The sequence below is a fragment of the Strigops habroptila genome, chromosome 5, assembly GCF_004027225.2.
Source record: "Strigops habroptila isolate Jane chromosome 5, bStrHab1.2.pri, whole genome shotgun sequence".
Classification (NCBI taxonomy): Eukaryota; Metazoa; Chordata; class Aves; order Psittaciformes; family Psittacidae; genus Strigops; species Strigops habroptila.
The window spans coordinates 29429097-29447120 of NC_044281.2; the positions used below are offsets into that span (position 1 = coordinate 29429097).

Sequence of the window (18024 nt, forward strand, 5' to 3'; positions counted from 1 at the left end):
ATATGTTGCATAAAGACAAAGAATAAATGATAACAGAAATTACAGATATGCAGTGTTGAAATTGTGTGATAATAAACAAATACACACACAAGTGTAATTTGTATTTTGCTCAAGCAGAAGAAACTTGCACAGGTAAACAGTTGAATGTAATGAGAAGATAAAGAGCTTAACTCTTAAGGCTATGGTTACAGTGTGGCAGTAGCTCTGCGAGATGAGAAGTTTACTGTGCCCATCTAGCCATTACCATCTTACCATCAGTCATTAGAACTGAGGTTTGCTGGTATATCTATTTGATTTCTAGCCAAGTTCTGTAAAAATGACCCAAATTGGCATCAACACTCTGAATCGCAGGGTCGTTTTGGTTTTCTGACCCGGATGTTCTTTTCACAGAAGAAGTCATGGAATTTTTCTCTCAGATTTTAAATACTAAGAGCAGCTTATCTACTTCTGGAGAAGGTAAAATTTCTTACAGATGGCCCAGTTTTCTTCCTTAGTGCTTGAAAAAATAATTCCGAGTAACAGCTAAATCAACTAGTAAATCAACAGGTTATTTTAAACCTTACAAATTGGTCACCTCCAAGCTTTACATTCTTACATAAAAAAATATTTACACCAGTTTTTTTAGCTACATACGACCAACTTGGTGAGATATGTTATCTGATTGAGTATAAAAACTAGCTGTCTTACAGACAATGCAGGACACTTTATTTAGTTGTAACACAAGCAGCCTTGTCCTTACTAAATGACTTATATAGACTGCAAGATGCATAACTACTATTGGAGTCTATAGAAAGGAATTAATCATGTCAGTTTTGCCCCAACAACTTGAAAGAGAAATAGCCTAAAAACATGGGTGCCTGGATTTTAAGGGAAGCCATGTAGCAGTTGTAGGTGGTCAACCAGAACTGCTGCAGAATGACTGTTTCCTCTGATGCCCTGATTGTGCAGGAGTGCAGTTACGGCCTTTTCAGTGCTATCAATATGGGTATTTGGGGATGTTCAGGAACCTGGTTTTGCTTACAGAGCCTGAAGCTTGATCACTATTCAGTGGCTTGAATAAGCATTAAAATAACTCTCTTTACTAGGCCTCGGTGTCCTACCTGGTATGAAAAAAACTAAAAAATTGGACTAGAATAACAGTATATGTAGCACTGCGGTAAATGAGAAAAAGGAAAACTATAAGCCCCTGAGATTCAATTTTGCTTTAATTACATTTAAGATATAAAGATATTAAAGACTGAAGGACAGATTGAAGGGCTAATGACCTCATCCACTCTTTCCAGAGGCTTTGGTTATTTATTGTATTGTTGTAAATGGTAGGCTTTTCTCTGATTCAGTGTTTATTAGGCTGTTGCCAAAAGAGATTTGTATAAGCATCTGTATACCCGTTAAAAAGACTTACTAATTCTTTCTTCCTGTTCTCATCTAGATGGAGGTTGTTGCACCATTCTGTTCTTGGGGTTCCACTGTGAACCGCTCATCCAGGTGAAACTAATTTCAAAGGACCTGTAGAGGTTCTTTGGTTTCTTCCATGACTACCACACCCTGATCTTACTGAAAATAAACCCAAGGCCCTCTGTCCAGGCTGGCTGTAGACAGACTGGCGCTTTTATTTCCTGAGAATCAGGATGAGGTTGAAAACACCACCACATGAGTGCATATCACTGTAGAGCCTCCAAACAAGAGATGACCCTTGCCTGGCCTAGTTGAAACTTACGACAGTCTGCATCTGTATGCATGCGCCCTTAGAAGCACAAAAAAGTTCAAGCTTAATTTTGTATATCTGAATCGAATCTTATTGATTCAACGCTGAAAAAATAGTCTAGAAATCCTTCTGCAGACATAGAGCCTAGATCCTGCCTTAGCTGACCACTGTTTCCTCGTTGCTTTTGAGTTCCCCTGTTTCCCAATAGAAAAGACAGTTTGTTTAATATAAGCCATTTGTCTAACAACGCCCTTGGTCTAAAGCTGATCTATAGAAACATGATCCAACAAGAAATAGAAATAATTAACTTCTGAAATAACACACAGCTTTGTCATTCTGTACATGAATTGAAAGTTTTGTAATGCTAGATCGTGTTTTAGCATAGAGATACAGCGCGTGCTGGGTGACCTATGCACGGGCATGCTAGAGAAGCTTAATTAACCGGTAGGCAAGCAGTTTTCAGACCGATACTCTTCAGTTTAACTGTTATAAAACTGAATTATGAAAGCAGGAAGAGAAGAGGTCAATGTGCTTTTTAAGAACGATACTCAAAACCTGAGAAGATTAAATGTTGGTGCCTATTGCTCTGTGATGTGTTTTTTTCATGTGTGTTAGGAACTTTATTGTTCCTTTTTTTTTTCTTAACAGGAAAAGGTGTGTGAATAACATCTGAATAGGTGTATGGAAAACTATATTATTATATAGATCACATAGTATGATTTTGTCAAGTGGGAAAAACAGATACCCAAGGAAGTCAAATTCCCATTCAGCCATAATCTCGCTACCTTTCTAAAGCAGTGAAGGCAAAAGTAGTCTAATACGGACAAAGCTGCTGCAACTCCACTTGTGCAACACTGTCACTTTTCATGTAAAGCAAGCCTTTCTGGCAACATAGAAGGGAAGGTTAGATTTTCTCTGGCAACATAGGCAGAGAAGGTTAGATTTCAGTATTTTCATGACACTTGTTTTATTTTGAGTTCTGCATCTACTAGAAGTGTGTGTGCATTTGAGGGATTTCACTGCCTTGTAAAGTAGGAAAGATACTCTTGGATGAATCCAGATGTGTGGGCTCAGACAACAGGGACAAATGAAGTCAGAGTCACTTCTGTGATTAACTGTTTATTGTTCTTGTCATGGACTCCTAGCCAGAGCAAAGAATAAAGAAAAAGATTTTTTCATCTTGTGGTAGGTGTTTCTTTCCCCCTCAGGAATACTGGCGACCTTTGAATTGCAAAGGCCAGATGCCAGATTGTTGGAAGTATAACGTGCATAAGTATTATTAAGCAAAAAGTTTGGGGTTTTTGTTTTGTGCGCTTACCATGGCAACAAAAATAATGGAGCTGCAATTCTACCATAGCCAAATGTTCACAGCTGGAGCAACAACCATTATAAAATTCAGAAGAAAGGAATGTTGACAGTCTGCATAAATTAGGGTTTTAATTACCTGATGATGGCTGACAAAATTTGTCAATCTTTTTTTGTCATGTTTTTTCTGAAGACTGCTCTGTCACAGTGGCAAAGATGCATACATTCTAATGCTGATTGCATTACAAAGCCAGCGAGAAAGCCACGTCAGCATATTATGGTTGGTGTTGAAAGAGAACCTTCCCCCACTATTCAAAAAGTAGAGATAATACTGGGTTTCATGTATTTCCAAGGAAAAGAAGCAGCCCCAAACCCTACAGTCCTCCCAGATTTCCCAGCTTTTTCAAATAGTTGGGTAATGCTGTTTCTGCCATGAAATTTTCTGAGGTTCTTTTTTAATTGCTGGGAAGTCTGGGTGTTTAAGTGCTGGGACTTTAGTGCTTTTTATAATCCATTTTATTTCTAAAAGCATGTGTGTAGATAAAAACATAGCTACCACAATTTTGGGCAAAAAGACCCAAAATCTTTTCCCTGCAACTGCCTGAGGCCCTGCCATTTGGGCATACAGTAAGTGTCATGATACAGCAGGGCTCTGTCCTGCAGAACCACTGTTTGCGTGGCTTTCCAGCAGCGCAGGTTCACTGTGCGCTCCCGCAGGAGCAGGACAGCGTGGTAAGGGAGCAGCCAGCCTCTGGGAAGCGAGAAGGTCTTGTGCTCCAGGGCATCTGCCAAGTGATGAATTCTGGCACGTTGCCTCCAGTTTGATCTGTGCTAGATCAGAACTATGATGCTGTTGTTGCTTCTGATCAGCAGAGGACTTGTTTTGTGGTGAGATTCGTCAAAAAACCACCAGCTCTGTGCTAAAGATAAACAGAAACTGTAAATAAGGGGTAAACTGAGCAGGTCTAACCAGAGTGGCTGATGACTCCCAGTGAAGAGAGATAAGGCGATTTGATCTAGGTAAGTTTGGGACATGGTGAAAGCCACTGACTCTCCGTTGTTTGGAATGTAGACTCTCCAGTACCATCAGAGGTTGCATACATTCTCCTGAGCTGCTGTTGTGTTACCACACAGTGTGCTGTCATTGCGAGTAACATTTTTGTTTGGGTTTTGGTATTTTAAGTGCCAAGTTAACAAGAGACCTCAAGAAATAGTCCTAAGGTAGTGAAGACAAGCCCTCTGAGCTTCTGGCTGGAGCAGTGCCCACAAGCAACTGAAAAGTGTGTTCATAAAACAATGTTGTGACATGTTTGTTCTTGGCTGGCTTATCTGAGCAAGTATATTCTTGAATGTAATACATATGTAAGCATTTTAAGTGCCCCACTAATCAGACTACTTGAATGATAAGCTCACTACATTCTCGTACTTAAGTGTTTAGTGTTTGATTTTCTTTTTTTTTGGGGGGGTGGGTGGGTGTCTGTGCTTTTTCACACACACCCCTCCCCCTTCCCCCGATATATTTAAGCACTGTATCTTGTAATATATTTCTTTTCTTTGCTTAGCCAGAAGCTAAACCAAAATCCCAGTGAGGGGAAAGTGGCTCCCGGGAGGGAACAGAAGGGGTTTATTTGTTCCCGTCCCTAACGCGGGATATCACCACTCAGCGCCCCAGCTTTACAGCCGACGGCCAAAGGTCACGCAGCGCTGCGCGGCGGGGCGCGGTGCCTGCGCGGAGGGCACCGGGGGCGGTGCCTGCGTGCCGCACGTGCCCTGCGGCGGGCGCGGTGCCGGCACGGCGGTGCGGTGTCACACTGTGAGTGAGGGGCGCGGGGGGGCGCGGGCGCACGGGGGTGCCCGGCGGGGAGGGGCGCGGGAGCCGCCGCTGCACCGGCCACTGGGGTGGGCTGTCCCCGCTGCGCCGCCGGGCCTCCGCCGCCGGCCTGCTGCCCCTGCTCGGCGGGCGGCTGCGCTCCCGTGCGCCAGCAAGCCGTGCGCACCGGCGGGGCTGGCTCCTAATGCAGCGGGAAGAGGCAGCGGCGATTCGTTACTATTGAGAAATGAAGGGCTGGGGCGGCCGCGGTCTGCGCCGGACAGTGTGAGGGGTGCCGCGGGGTAAAGGGCGGGTGAGGTCCCTCCCACCCCCCGCTGACTGGTCGCCGCGGCCTTATGGGCTGCTGCTCTGCATCTGCGGCGCTGAAATTCACCTTATGCCTGTCCTTGTGGTTTAAAATATCGATTGATCCCTGCATCCTTACGTAACTTAACCTGGGCGTAAGTAGGCACAACAAGATCAGTCAAAGACGAACAGACTCTATGCTTCGTCTCGTGTCATTCCTAGTGCATTCGGTGCGATCTTGGGTGTGATCACAGTGCGCAGGCTTCAGAAGTCCAGTGCACTTCAGGCTGCTTGAAGTATCGGTTTGGAGTTCTCCCAGCCTTCTCTTCTAGAACCACAGGGACAATGTCACCATCAGACCTGGCTCATAGCAGGCAACAGAAAGGGTGGACTAGGTTGTGAGGAAATTGTTGTCAGCTAGGTGAATCTACTGAGACGTAGGTGTTACAGCCTCCTGCAAGTACTAAGAATCCCAAAAGATGGAAAATAATTCTTAATTTAAGCTTGAATCTGCAGGAGTTATGGCTGGATTGGAACAGGAGGGACCACTTGCTGCCTAGTGGGTCACTATGTTTTTGGTGAACATGGATTTGTATTTTTAGTGGGTCTGTTGGCATTCCTCTTACTCCTCTACCTCTGCAGACTGCCACAGTGTGCAACTTTTCTGCTCTGGATCCCCAGCAGCAAGTTTAGCCTGTATTAGCTTCTTTCTAAACGAAAGCTTCTTACTAAAGCAGGTAACTGAGCACAAAATATGTATTAGCTTCACATAAGTAGTTTTTGCTCCAAATACTTCTTCCTGTCTCCATGGGATCTCCATTTTGCTGGTTGAGCGGAGATTTGAATTTTTCCATACGTGGTATCTAGCTGCCTGTTCCCTCTGAATACATCTAGAGAGTTGGAAGATTTCCATGGTGTTGTGCCAGAGCTCTTTGTTCTACCTTGCTCAAAAGAAAAGGGTTGTTGAGATGTTGGGCATCTTTAAAACAGCCTCAGAACGGGGGAGATTATTTGGTCTTACAACTAACTTGCTTTCAAAGGAAGGACTATGGTTTGCTTGCTTGACACAGCAACGTTCTTTTCAGCTAGAGCCAAGCACAGCATTGTACTGAATTCAGTAATGAAGCATGCACAGAGTGGGAAGAAACCTAAAAAGATAACTGTTATTCTTGACACAAGGAATGGTTTGTTACAGGATATTTACAATGGCAAAAAGAAAAAATCCCTCATGTTGCAAAAATGACTTACATCCATGCCATCAGAAATGTTAGGAGGCTTCTTTGTGCGTTGATCTTGCATGTGAAGAACACAATTTAGGTCGGAAGGGACCTCTGAAGTTTCTTCAGTCAAATCCCACTTAAATCTGGGCTAATTTTAGAGATCGGTCAGGATGCTGTATTTTGTAATCCTTAATGGTATTTAAAAGCTCATGAAATCTTGATGGGCATGTTACCAGGTTATTGTAAATGTTCTTTATAGGAGTTAGATCACAAAGATATTTGTAATCACATGACTCATTTTTTGGGGGAATGTCTCATAAAAAATTATCAGCTCAACTTGTTTGGAATATGCAAGTTGTGACAAAGCTCTCAAAGATTCTTAGGCTTGGTATGCAGTGACTTTGGGAGGATGGGAGTGGGAAAGAAGGGAAGAATGAGCAATAGTCAAAGTTATTTTAGATTAGGGTATATGTGCTAGTGCGGTCCAGCTTATGAGTGTCCCAACTGTTTCCACATCTGCTCAGCTGTCTTTTAAGGAAAAGTATGTAAGTAGATCTGTGTGCTACCCCGAGTTTTATTGACAACTCAAGAACACAAGACTTTCCTTCTTTTTTTTTTGACACAGCTGCAATGGGTTGTGTTTACACTGCTAAAATAAATGTTTAAGGATAGCTATCATCTTAATGACAATTTTTTCTCTGGTTGTGGGTGGGAGGGAAATGAGACATGTAGAAAACCATGTTTTAACTGGTCTTCTTGACACAAAGTGAGGACCATCAACTGGCACTTATAACAGGATTAAGACTAAGCTTGTTTAAATTCTGGTTAGCTGAGTCCTGAGACCATAAAGTAACTCACTGTTATCTTGGACATCTCAGATCTCTTGTGGTCACACAAAACCACACAAAAACATGTTTTTCCCTTTTTCTTTGGCCTCTGCTCTCTGTAAAGAGAAGTGCTCATTCCTTCTGGAGGCTTTAGCAGAGTTGAGAGCTTGCAGCTCTGATAGTTCAGAGAAAATGATGCTCTTTAGTGAAGGGATGTTGCCACTAAAGCAGGTAACTGAGCATAGAAATGCTGGGTTAATTCACCATACAGCCTCTATATTGAAACTTTTTTCTCACATTGGCTTTTTAACTGTTTCCAAGGTTGTTTGTATTGTTTTGGCATGCAGTGTCATGAGGGGTGTGTGTTAGAAGTAGAATAGGCTGAACCATAAGGAAAATACTGCTTGCAAAAATGCACAGTTCCACAGAAAAGCACAGTTTAACATGCAGATCTTAACGTTCAGTGATGCGTTCCCAGCTTTCTGTAACTCCTGTTCTCTGTACCCACCCACCCATAAAGAAGGTAACCATGTGTTCAGTTTTAAGGAAAAAGATGGATGATTAAGATACCTTTAAAACAGTCTTGCTGTGGATTGGATAGCTGTTCTTTCATAACCGCCGCAGGGTGACTGTGGCACATTCAGCTCAAAGAGTGGAGAGCCAGATCCTGGCCACAAGGCAAAGGCTCCAGAGCTGGACTCCTGCCTAGTCCTGCCCACTTGCCACACGTGATAGCGCAGTTTGTCTTCTCTCTTGCCAGTACTCGCATTCGCAGGGGGAGCTGGTGGTGGCTGATGCTGGTGCAAGCTGTGTGGGTTCTGGTGAGTGCATGCACCTAAATGATAAAGGCTTACGGGATGCTCTGTTGTATCTTCTTATTGTGGATTGTCGTTTGACGTTTAAAAACTCATAGAGTTTGATCACAAGGCAGTAGTGTTTGTTTTTTTAAGGTGGGGTGGAGGGTTGTAAAGTTAATTTAAACTTCACATTTCCTTCATAAACAGCAGCTAAACAGAAATGAGGCTGCTAGTTGCAAATGTGCAGTTGTTTTCCATTTAGTCTCTTCACTTGGGGTTCAGTGATCTAGATGTGTTAGGGCTCAGCCTGTCTTGTTAGCAAATGTTTTAATAGTCCTGGTTGCTGCTTCCCATATGTATCGTTCAAAGTGGCTTGCTATGGTGTTTGCTTAGCAGGGAAGGAATTTCAGTATCATGTAGAGCTGCTTCAAACATTCTTCCTATGTATTTAAATAGCAAAATATTCACTTATTTGAATAGGGTTGGGGTTTTTTTGTCACTGAGTAGAGACCAAAGGATTCAGCTAAACTAAAGAGGTGTGTTAACTAAGCTTAATGATCTCCTCTCTCTATCAACTACAACTGAGTGGAAGTTGGCTTTTAGTGATGCTAATAACGCCAACAAAAAATTAAAAGGTATGTGAGAAATACTTATTTATCAATTGCTACACATTTGGCAACATTTTTGTACACAAATGGCACGCACAAGGGATTAATACTTGTTTTTTACACACACACACACACACCCCCATTCCCCTTGTAACAAAGAATTAAGAGAAAAACAGTTCTTGACCCAATAAGATTCAAGTCCAAAGAATAGTTGAATAGTCAGACCCTGGGAGGGAGCAGGGCTATATAGCCTTTTGGGTATGCCACAGAATCTTTAAGTCTTAACACAAGATATTGCTGCATTACAGCAATACATTTGGAGTTACATTTTGGTCTTTCAAAAGTCTGGGGTCAGGATGGTCTTTGATATCAGTCAGGGACAGATATAAAAAAAATTGTTATTACAGTAGGACTTTAGGTTTGAAGAAAGTACGTAGAGAAAGCAGATATGGTCAAGGAAGCTTTCCCTTGATTAGAAATAAGTGGTGGAGTGGGGTAGAATATGTTCTCTTATCTACTTTATGTTTGTGTAAACCGGCCTTGTTTCCTGCTCGGGACCATGGATTACTCACGTTTCTAGAAACTGTGATACTGTCTTCCTTGGAACCAAGTATGCTGGTAAAAGAACGAAGTGATCTCTTTTCAAAATGTTTTCTAGCTATTTCTGCAGGAAGGCAGTTGGTTGTATTTTTTTATCAGTAGTATTTTGGAGCCAGTTTTAATGATGGAAAGGGATTTTCTCTCAGAAAATTCTGGACACAAAAGCAAGGAGCTACTCCTAGTTCTTATTTTCTGAATTCTAGCAACAGCTAGCTGTGGGGGTAAAGATTATGTGTGTCTCTGGTTTATTGCCAGTCACAGTTCCAATGTATTTTCCTGTATTTATGAGGGGAAAAACCCTTTCCCATACAAAAGTATATACAGACATCAATATTTACCAAAAGTCCATCAGGGAATAGGGCTTTGCAGATGTCTCTGGAAAAAAATGTGATTCTCCATATTGTGTAATACTAAAGTTGTGTGACTGCAAATCTACAGCCCTTTGTAACACATAACTGTTGCGATGTAAGTGTGAAGTGGCTCCTTATACTGCCGAAACTCCGATGACTCTTGTACCAGTTACGGCTCAGAGCTGAATCTTGAACTTTGTCCATGACACAGGGCTAAATGTGCTTTCCTGAATCCTCATAATTGATACAGCCTCACTGGAAGGAGGCTGTCAGCCTCTACCAGGCTTGTGAAACATGCAAGGGTCAGGATTGGGCTGGGGGGAATTTGTGGATGGATGGTGGTTAAATAAAATTGCCACCAAATTAGTCACTGGTAACAAGCAGCAGTGTTTGTACTGTAAGACTTAAGCATGCATATTTAATGGCTTCCATTGCAATGTTACCACTTCTAACCGAAGTTGTTTGTTCCTGATGTCATTTCTGCTTTAGCAAGAGTGGGAATTGGTCAGCATATGGAAGACGCTGTCCAGGGCATGTTTGTAACGTTGGAGCACTGTGTATAATAAAATTTCTGTCTGCAGGCATGACTGATGAGCTTTAATTTTGGCTCGATGCCTGCTTTGGTTCTAGGGTGAAATTGTAAGGAAAAGGAAAGGTTACCAGTTACGGTGAACCAGATATAGATTTTGGTTTGTTTTTTTTTTTGAAAGTCTTCTGTGGCGTATTTGTAAAGTTCACTGTTTAATATAGATCAGGGGGGTGTGTGTGAACATTTAATCTACAAATACTTCTTTTTTCAAAAGATACCACTGTCTTAGTGTAATAATTTAAGTTACTGGCTAACATCTTGTTAGATGATCTGTGATCTCACTGCAAGGGAGGTTGGCCTAGATGACCTTTGAAGGTCCCTTCCAACCCAAACTATGATTCTGTGGTTTATGACACACATATACTTCAATCATCTTTCTCCTCGTTGCATTTGAGCACTTTAATCATGAATGTTTCTGTCAGTCCGGTAGCAGGATAAAGTAAGAATATCTTGTTAATAGTTTTGACGTGGGTCAGGCACAGAACTGGAATGTAATCTTGCTCTTCTAAAATCCAGTTCAGTACAGTCATGTACAGATCATCTCCAGTCAAACCAAAAATATCAGTGTGAGATTTTAGTTGTTTTAATCCAGTTCCTCCTTGTCTGGCATCATCGATGTCCAATGTTAGAGCTGCTTTCTTCTTTCTCTTTCCAGAAATGTCCTTCCTGCCTGACTTGGGAATCTTCACGATGGGCATGTGGTCTATTGGTCTTGGAGCTCTTGGTGCAGCCGTGACAGGGATTGTCCTTGCTAACACTGATTTATTTTTGTCCAAGCCAGAAAAAGCTACGTTGGAGTTTTTAGAGGAGATAGAGCTAAAAACTTTGGGGTCAGGTAAGATTCTGGATGTTTCAGCCCACATTCTTTTATAATTGGGTTTTTATAAGAACCTTTGCAAGGCCAGGAATGGAAGAGTTTTTCGTAGTCTTTCCTCGTTATGACACGTAGTTGGGTGTCCTTGGTGGCTGATAATTCTGGTGAAGGAAAAGCAACCAAAACTGTTACTTCTGGATGAAACATGACATGCTTCTAAAAATCAATAAAATAATAACACCCTGTTACGCATACAGATTTTTTTTTTTTTTTTTTCTGCTAGAACTGTGTTTTAATGTGGCATTCCCTGCAGTGCTTTGTGTTGGTCCCTAAAGCATTAATCGTTATAAGCAAGAATGGCTGATATTATTGTTGATGCTGTTTCTCCTGTATACACAGAACAAAGGACATTCAAAGCAGGTGAACTATGGAAGAAAAATGGTGCAGTGATCATGGCTGTGCGAAGACCTGGATGTTTTTTGTGCAGAGAGGTAATTGCTAGGGTTAGGGATTAATTAGGAAGAGTTGAGCTCTACTTGCATAGATACCTTTAAGTAAAGGGAGGGGGTGAATAAGAAGTCATCAGATACATCTGAATTATCTGAAAGGGCTTATTTCCTAGCCCAAACTGGTCACCAGCTAACAGCATATTTAGTTTTCTTTGCAGCTGATTTATATAGCCTAGATCCTGAGCATTTTCCCTTCTGAAGGCAATGGCTACATCATTTTTACATCTGTCAGGGACCTAGCCTGTGGTAATTAGAAAGAGAGATTACACAAAATCCAGCTGGTAATGAGTTTTACGAGCTAGTTGTATTCCCTATGTCCAAAATAAACCTCTATGAGCCAGGGAGTCTCTGGTCAAAAGCAGCTCAAGACTAGACTGTCAAAAAGCCATCAGATAAAGCTCATCAGCAAAAAGATGTTCATAAAGGGAGAGTCCTTCACTGTTCTGGATGCTGAACGTGAGGCAGGAAGGTGAGGAGTCTGAAGACAAGGAGTTACTGTTCCATAACAAGGAGGGTTTGGAAACAAAATTTGATCCTTAAGTTGGCATTAGGCTCCTTGGGTGGAGGTGGGAGGAGACACTTAAAATATGACTTGAATGTACCGTGTGCCTGGGAAGGGCTGTAACTTGCACCTTGGCCAGTATTTTTCTCGTAGCTATGGGGAAAAATAGGTATTATGTTGTTACTTACTATAACATAGAGTAATTAATATTGCAACCGCTTAATTAAGGGATCTGCTCCTATCAGTGAGAACTGCTTAAGTACATGTACAATTTGTGGATGGTTAAATATTAAAGTCCTTTGCTCTCAGAACAGGTGTAGGGTAGGCAGGGGAAGAATGCACTACGTGCCTGACTGTGCCTTTCACATACAGTCAGACAGGAATTCATTAAGGATTTAATTTTTTTTTTTAATGCTAACTTCCTAAGTAGAAATAAAGAGTTCAGTTCAAGGAAATGTGGGATGGTTTTTGGTTGTTTTTTTTCAGGAAAAAATTGAGAGAAATTTAATTTTTCTAGTTCTTATTTTTGGTTAAAAACTTCAGATTTGTAAGAGAGGCAGTCACACTACTGATAAGCTAATTAGGGCAAATAATTGTATTTTAACTGTGAAAGCGTTTGAAAAAGCTTTTAATTGCCTAATTTCATAGTCTGGATCCGGCTATGCAGTGATCCAGTGCTCCAGTCATTGTGAAAGTGCTGTGGGTTTGCTGAATATTGTAGGTATCAACTCAAGCAGTCTAAAGTAGCAGAAGAGCCATAGTTAAACTATTAGAAGGACCAGCTGAAATGGGAATTATTCTTTTGGGTTGCCCCTGCCTTAGTGGAGAGACAAACTATTCTGCTAGGGTGTGCTTGTCCACTTTTTACAAAAGCAAGAAAACAGTTTCACAGACCAGATGAAATGGTCACAGTCCCGTGGTAAGGCTGTACCGCTGTTATGTGATATTTTCCCAAAAAAATAGACTTCTTTGCTTTCTCGTATAATTTTTAAATAGCAGTAAAGAAAACCAAATCGGGTCTAGTCCCAAGATGCTGCTTGAAGTTTAATCTCTTGAGAATTGAAAAACTGAAGTATGCATTTACATCATGCCTGCTGTCTCCCCTACCAAAAGCCAAGGAGATACCCTGCCAAACTGCTGAAGTGCCTCTCTCCAAAAGGCTAATCGAGGTTTGATGGTATTGCTATCTCTCCAGAGACAGTCATTTCAGGGCACCCGTGCACTAGCCTGGAACGTCAGTTCTCAGACATATTAGGTGACAATACATATCTTTTCTGTTTTGTTGGTTACAAGATTTTTGAACCATATAAAAAATCCCAGACAAAATTGTTCTATTGTTACTAACTCCCCTTTTAGGAAGATCATAAGGCATTTTGTTAAGGGAAAACAAAAAATTATTACCAGATGTCTAAGAACAGAAAAGAGGGAAAAGATCTAACAAGCATAAGCTACGATCCTTTAATTCTCACCACTCACTACTCTGTTTGCTTGTGATGCTGATCAATGCTTATTCATTTCCCCTGAAAAGACAGAGTAGTGAACTGCAAAGCTGCCCTTACCCTTTCACCTACTGACATCTTTCTCTAATGTCTTTTCTCCTATCTGTCTGCTACTTGGTAAATTCTAGATGTCCTGCAAGTTTTTGAGTTAAGACATTTTGGTTAGCTGGCTGAGGGTGTTCATGTAAACTGTGTGCATTTCTTAAAGTGTGCTTTGTGGGAGTTTTGTCCAGTAAAAATGACCTTTCTCCATTGGAGATTGTAGAACGGTTTGGGTTGGAAGGCACCTTAAAGATCATCTAGTTCCACCCCCCCGCCACACGCAGGGACACCTTCTACTAGATGAGATGAAACAAATGTATAATGCGCACCCTGATCTGGCCTGAGAGGTCTTTGTACAGTCTGTGGGAGCTGGGATTCCTTCAGCAGAACAAAAAGTCCAGCAGATGAGTGGTGACACCTTGCACTCCCACACATGAGAAAAAGCAGTATTGCTTCTGGGATGCTGAAGATGTATGAAGAAATTACCTGATTTTTTTCACTGAGGGGGTCTAGAAAGGAGAGTGCATCTTCACTCCATTACTTATTCTGCACTTGTGTAGCCTGCTCCTGCACAGAGCCCTCAAAATAGTTTGCAAAGGGGTCTGATAATGATGGCTTTCTATTTGGAAAAAAGGAGTGGAAATTCTGGCCTGAGAAGGTGTGTGTAGGTAGTGATGTGTAGGCAGTATGTTTTTAATGTTCTGTAAACACTTGAAAAGATAGTTGAATTCCTAGCACACGCAAAGTATACCTACAGCTTTGAGTTAAAAATATGTTTTCTCCAGGGTTTTAGTACTTTATCCAGTGAATGCTCAAATAAATCTCCTTCCTCCATGCTTGCTAAAGAAAATTTTAGTAAATCTAGTGAAGACCTGCCTATGAGTAAAGCTAGCTTAGAAGTCTGGTTTACAAGTCTCTTTCTGTTTTGTGCCTCAAGCTAGAATTTATGTATGTTTCTGATGTTCTTGAAATTCAAGGTGAAGCTTTCAACGTCCATTTACTGTCTGAAATGTTTGGGGTTTTTCCTTTCTTAGGAGGCTTCTGAGCTCTCCTCTCTGAAACCTCAGCTGTCGAAACTGGGTGTCCCTCTCTATGCTGTTGTGAAAGAGAAGATAGGGACTGAAGTGGAGGATTTTCAACCTTATTTCAAAGGAGAAATCTTTCTGGATGAAAAGGTATAGTGAAGTTGGTGCTCTTCTTTTGTTTAAAAACAAATTTATGAATGTCCTCTTTGAAGAGCTTGTATAGATAATAGAGATGGAATGTGGTCTGAGAAAAGATTGAGTAGCGTTGTAGTTTAAGAAGTTAATTAGCTTTGCTTTTCTATATATATGTATATCCCACTCAGCTTACAAATTGATCTGTAGCTGTGCACTGACAACATGCTTTTGCAGGATTATTCCTCCCCTCCCCTTTAACAGGTAAACAAAATGGCATATTATTTATTCCTTTCTTCCACTGGCAGTGTGACATTTGCGATGTATGAATCAAGGTCTGAACATGATAGACGTAATTAATTCCTGATACACAGGCCAAATTGCAGTGATATGGCTTGTCCCAGTACACTGGCACATGCTCTATTGCTAGTTTCATGTCCTTCAAAACTACGGCCCTGCTTACTCCTTAACCCAGAAGATGCATTTAGAAATCATTTGGCTTCTGAAGGAAAATGAATACGTAATACTCAATAGCAGATATGTTTATCTTCCCTCCACATTCTGCCTGTGTGAAAGAATCAGACTGATTTAAAAAACCAACCAACCAACCAAACCCACAAAACCCAAAACCCGACAAAACAGAAGCTGATAAAAGTTTCAGGACTTGTATCTCTACCAGGATTTTTATTGTCATACTTCAAAAATAAGAAAAAAGACATTTATCACAAAGCGCCCTTGTTGTCAGCAATAGGGATGTACATATACATAGGGCTTAAATACCTGTGGATCAGCTTAAAATCCACATGAACAGTGGCAGTACCACTAGTTGTCCGTGTGGAGGTAAGTGGTGAGGTAGTGAGTTAAAGAGGTTAGTTTAGGTGCAATTTCCTTTTAGCTATGCCTGGTTAGCTGTTGTGTGTTGCGACCTTTCTTGGATACAGGGTTGGCTGGTTTCCTGAATTTCATTTGGGAGGAAGAGTTCTTTTCAGTTTGTTTGCTGAGATATGTTCTGTTTCCCTGCAGAAAGGCTTCTATGGACCACGCAGACGAAAAATGATGCTATCGGGCTTCTTCCGCTATGGAGTCTGGCAAAATTTCTTCCGTGCTTGGAAAAGTGGATATAGCGGTAACCTGGAAGGAGAAGGATTCACCTTGGGAGGAGTATATGTGATTGGGGCAGGAAGACAGGTACTGCGGGCCATCTCCCAAGGCTTTCATGTCTCCTATGAGACTAAAAGTTTCTTCTTTGGAATTGTTCAGTTGCTGGTCAGTTGATCTGCTGTGGGGAGACTAGCGTATGAATTTCTCTCTTGTGTCTTTGACTAGGGTGTTTTACTGGAGCATCGTGAGAAAGAATTTGGAGACAAAGTCAACCTTCCATGTGTCCTTGAAGCTGCTGAGAAGATAAAACCCCAACCTTCATAAGTGGGAAAAATAGTTGCACATTTTCTGACCACAGCTCGAAATGTAGAATGCATCTATTTCTTGAACGTTGCAGTTAATTGCTTTTTAACTATTCAGTGATCAACGCACAGGAAAGATTCTCTATTCAAACATAGAAAATCATGAAAATCCTCCTGGATCTTCTTTTGTTGCTTTGCAGCCTTTCAAGTGGTCAGGATTTCAACTGCTTTTTTGTGCCTGACTGTATTAATGAAAGGCTGGTTCTAAAATTTGTCCTAAGGTAGATGTTTCCAGTCAGTCAGTTGAAAACCTGCCTACCTAGGGGAGCAGATGTTTGCTAAGGCTGAAGTAGTGGAGTACCAGCTGAGGTTGAACGATAATAAAACTTTATATAAATGAAATGCCTTTGCTTTTGTCTTTTTTCATTAACTTGTAAACACATCTGTGTTTCTAGAAGACTAAATCGTGTCAGTCTAGATTTTTTCTAAAATTCTGCATTCAAGAGATGCAGCTATGTCTACCCAGTAGGTTTCTTGTTAACTGCTGGCTCTACATCTTCCAGCTCTTTGTGTGATTCCCTGCAAAGAAGATTGAAGACATCTGTTCACTTCAGAAGATAATTGTGGCATGAGTGCAAGTTCCTTCTTGTGTTTTAAAATTCTTAAAAAAAAAAAAAGAGGGAACAATATCAGAGAGCAGATTAGGTAGATCCTGGCTTGAATTCTGTAGTAGAATGATTGGGCTGTTACTCCTAAAAATAGATGCAGTGTTGCACAATATGATTCATGAGAGCCAGTACCATGCATAGCCAAATATATGCACCAGGCTGAAGTGTGAACAGGGCAGCATGAATTTTCCAAATGTGCTGATGTTTCAAAGTCTAAACAAAACTTTAACATTGCACTTAGAGGATTATCGAGTGCTGTGTATCCTTCATTAGCTGGTGTATGTAAGAGGCTAGGTAACTTCTGAAAATATATGGGCTGGAACATACTAAGCTAGCAGAAGTATTAAAGGGAAGGATTCTTCTGTCCTGGCAGCAGGTGAGTCTGCATTGATGTTCTGCTTTCTTCTGACCTTAATGAAACCTTCATATATCATTGGTGCTGAGGGCAGGGATACTTTGCACCTCTGAAACTTTCATAATATGCCTATATTTGCTCGGTGTGCCCATGCCTGTCCATCTGTATTGTTGAGCTGTGTGCAAAAAAATGGTCATACGTGATGCTGACTGTATGAAACTTAAATGCTAGAAACTCTAGAACTTCACAAGCACTGAGGCCTGGCCTTGGTTTGTGTTAAATCAGTTATGCAGGGTTTAAAATTGCATCATTATGGATGAAATCCTGACTTACTTATGTCCAGGCAGAATTAATTTTAACTAAAAATATTGATGTGCTCTTCGAAGTCTGTTCTTCACAGTTCCCTAAAACAACACTAGCAGTGAGGATTTTGAGTGACTTATATGCACCAAGATGTTTAATTTGAAAACTGAATGGAAACTGGACTCGTGCTACTATCAGGTGAAATTTATGTTTGACTGTCCTGCGGGATGGAGGAAGGAGCAGGAGTTTGGAGAGTAGAGCAGCAAAGTCTACAACAAACTGACTACATGATTCAGACTTTCTCTATATTCTAGGAGTCATGGACAGGTGCAGAGAACCATGTATTGTCTCTGTCCATGTTCTGAGCTGCTTTTTTAAGTATGCCCATAAGGTGGTGTCAAAAACCTGTTGGGTGCTCAAAACCATAAAGTGGCTGACTGGAGGTGGGCTCCTCTGAATGGCATCCAGAGCAGCCAGGCAGCTGCCAAAAGCTGTGCTTGAGGGCTTTTTTGTCCTGGGTTTTATCACTGACAGGAAGTACCCATATCATGAGTGCTTACCTGACACAAGGCACCTCAAACTTTACAAACCCACAAAGTTCAAAGCATTGTGTAAGTGTCCACTTGTCTGCAGTAGGCGTATTGTTACTGTGGAG

At 41.3% G+C, this 18024-nt stretch overlaps 1 protein-coding gene across 3 annotated transcripts; it reads left to right on the forward strand.

The window, feature by feature from the left end:
- Positions 1–439: 439 nt before the first annotated feature.
- Positions 440–16445, forward strand: PRXL2A (peroxiredoxin like 2A). 3 transcript variants are annotated; one of them, XM_030485665.1, is made up of 6 exons: positions 440–456; positions 10773–10952; positions 11331–11422; positions 14518–14658; positions 15664–15828; positions 15967–16445. In XM_030485665.1, exons 2-6 carry the CDS (start codon positions 10775–10777, stop codon positions 16063–16065), a joined length of 675 nt encoding a protein of 224 aa, XP_030341525.1. In that variant the 5' UTR covers positions 440–456; positions 10773–10774; the 3' UTR covers positions 16066–16445. The 3 variants fall into 3 exon arrangements, with proteins under 3 accessions (XP_030341525.1, XP_030341527.1, XP_030341528.1); XM_030485667.1 differs by lacking the exon at positions 440–456 and adding an exon at positions 4694–4823; XM_030485668.1 differs by lacking the exon at positions 440–456 and adding an exon at positions 7823–7994.
- Positions 16446–18024: the final 1579 nt, after the last annotated feature.

Bases quoted from the DNA above. Each gene is read 5' to 3' on its own strand.
- PRXL2A (XM_030485665.1), top strand. From the start codon at position 10,775: ATGTCCTTCCTGCCTGACTTGGGAATCTTCACGATGGGCATGTGGTCT. The intron at 14,659-15,663 runs GTATAGTGAAGT...GTTTCCCTGCAG, and splicing joins AAATCTTTCTGGATGAAAAG to AAAGGCTTCTATGGACCACG. The intron at 15,829-15,966 runs GTACTGCGGGCC...GTCTTTGACTAG, and splicing joins TGATTGGGGCAGGAAGACAG to GGTGTTTTACTGGAGCATCG.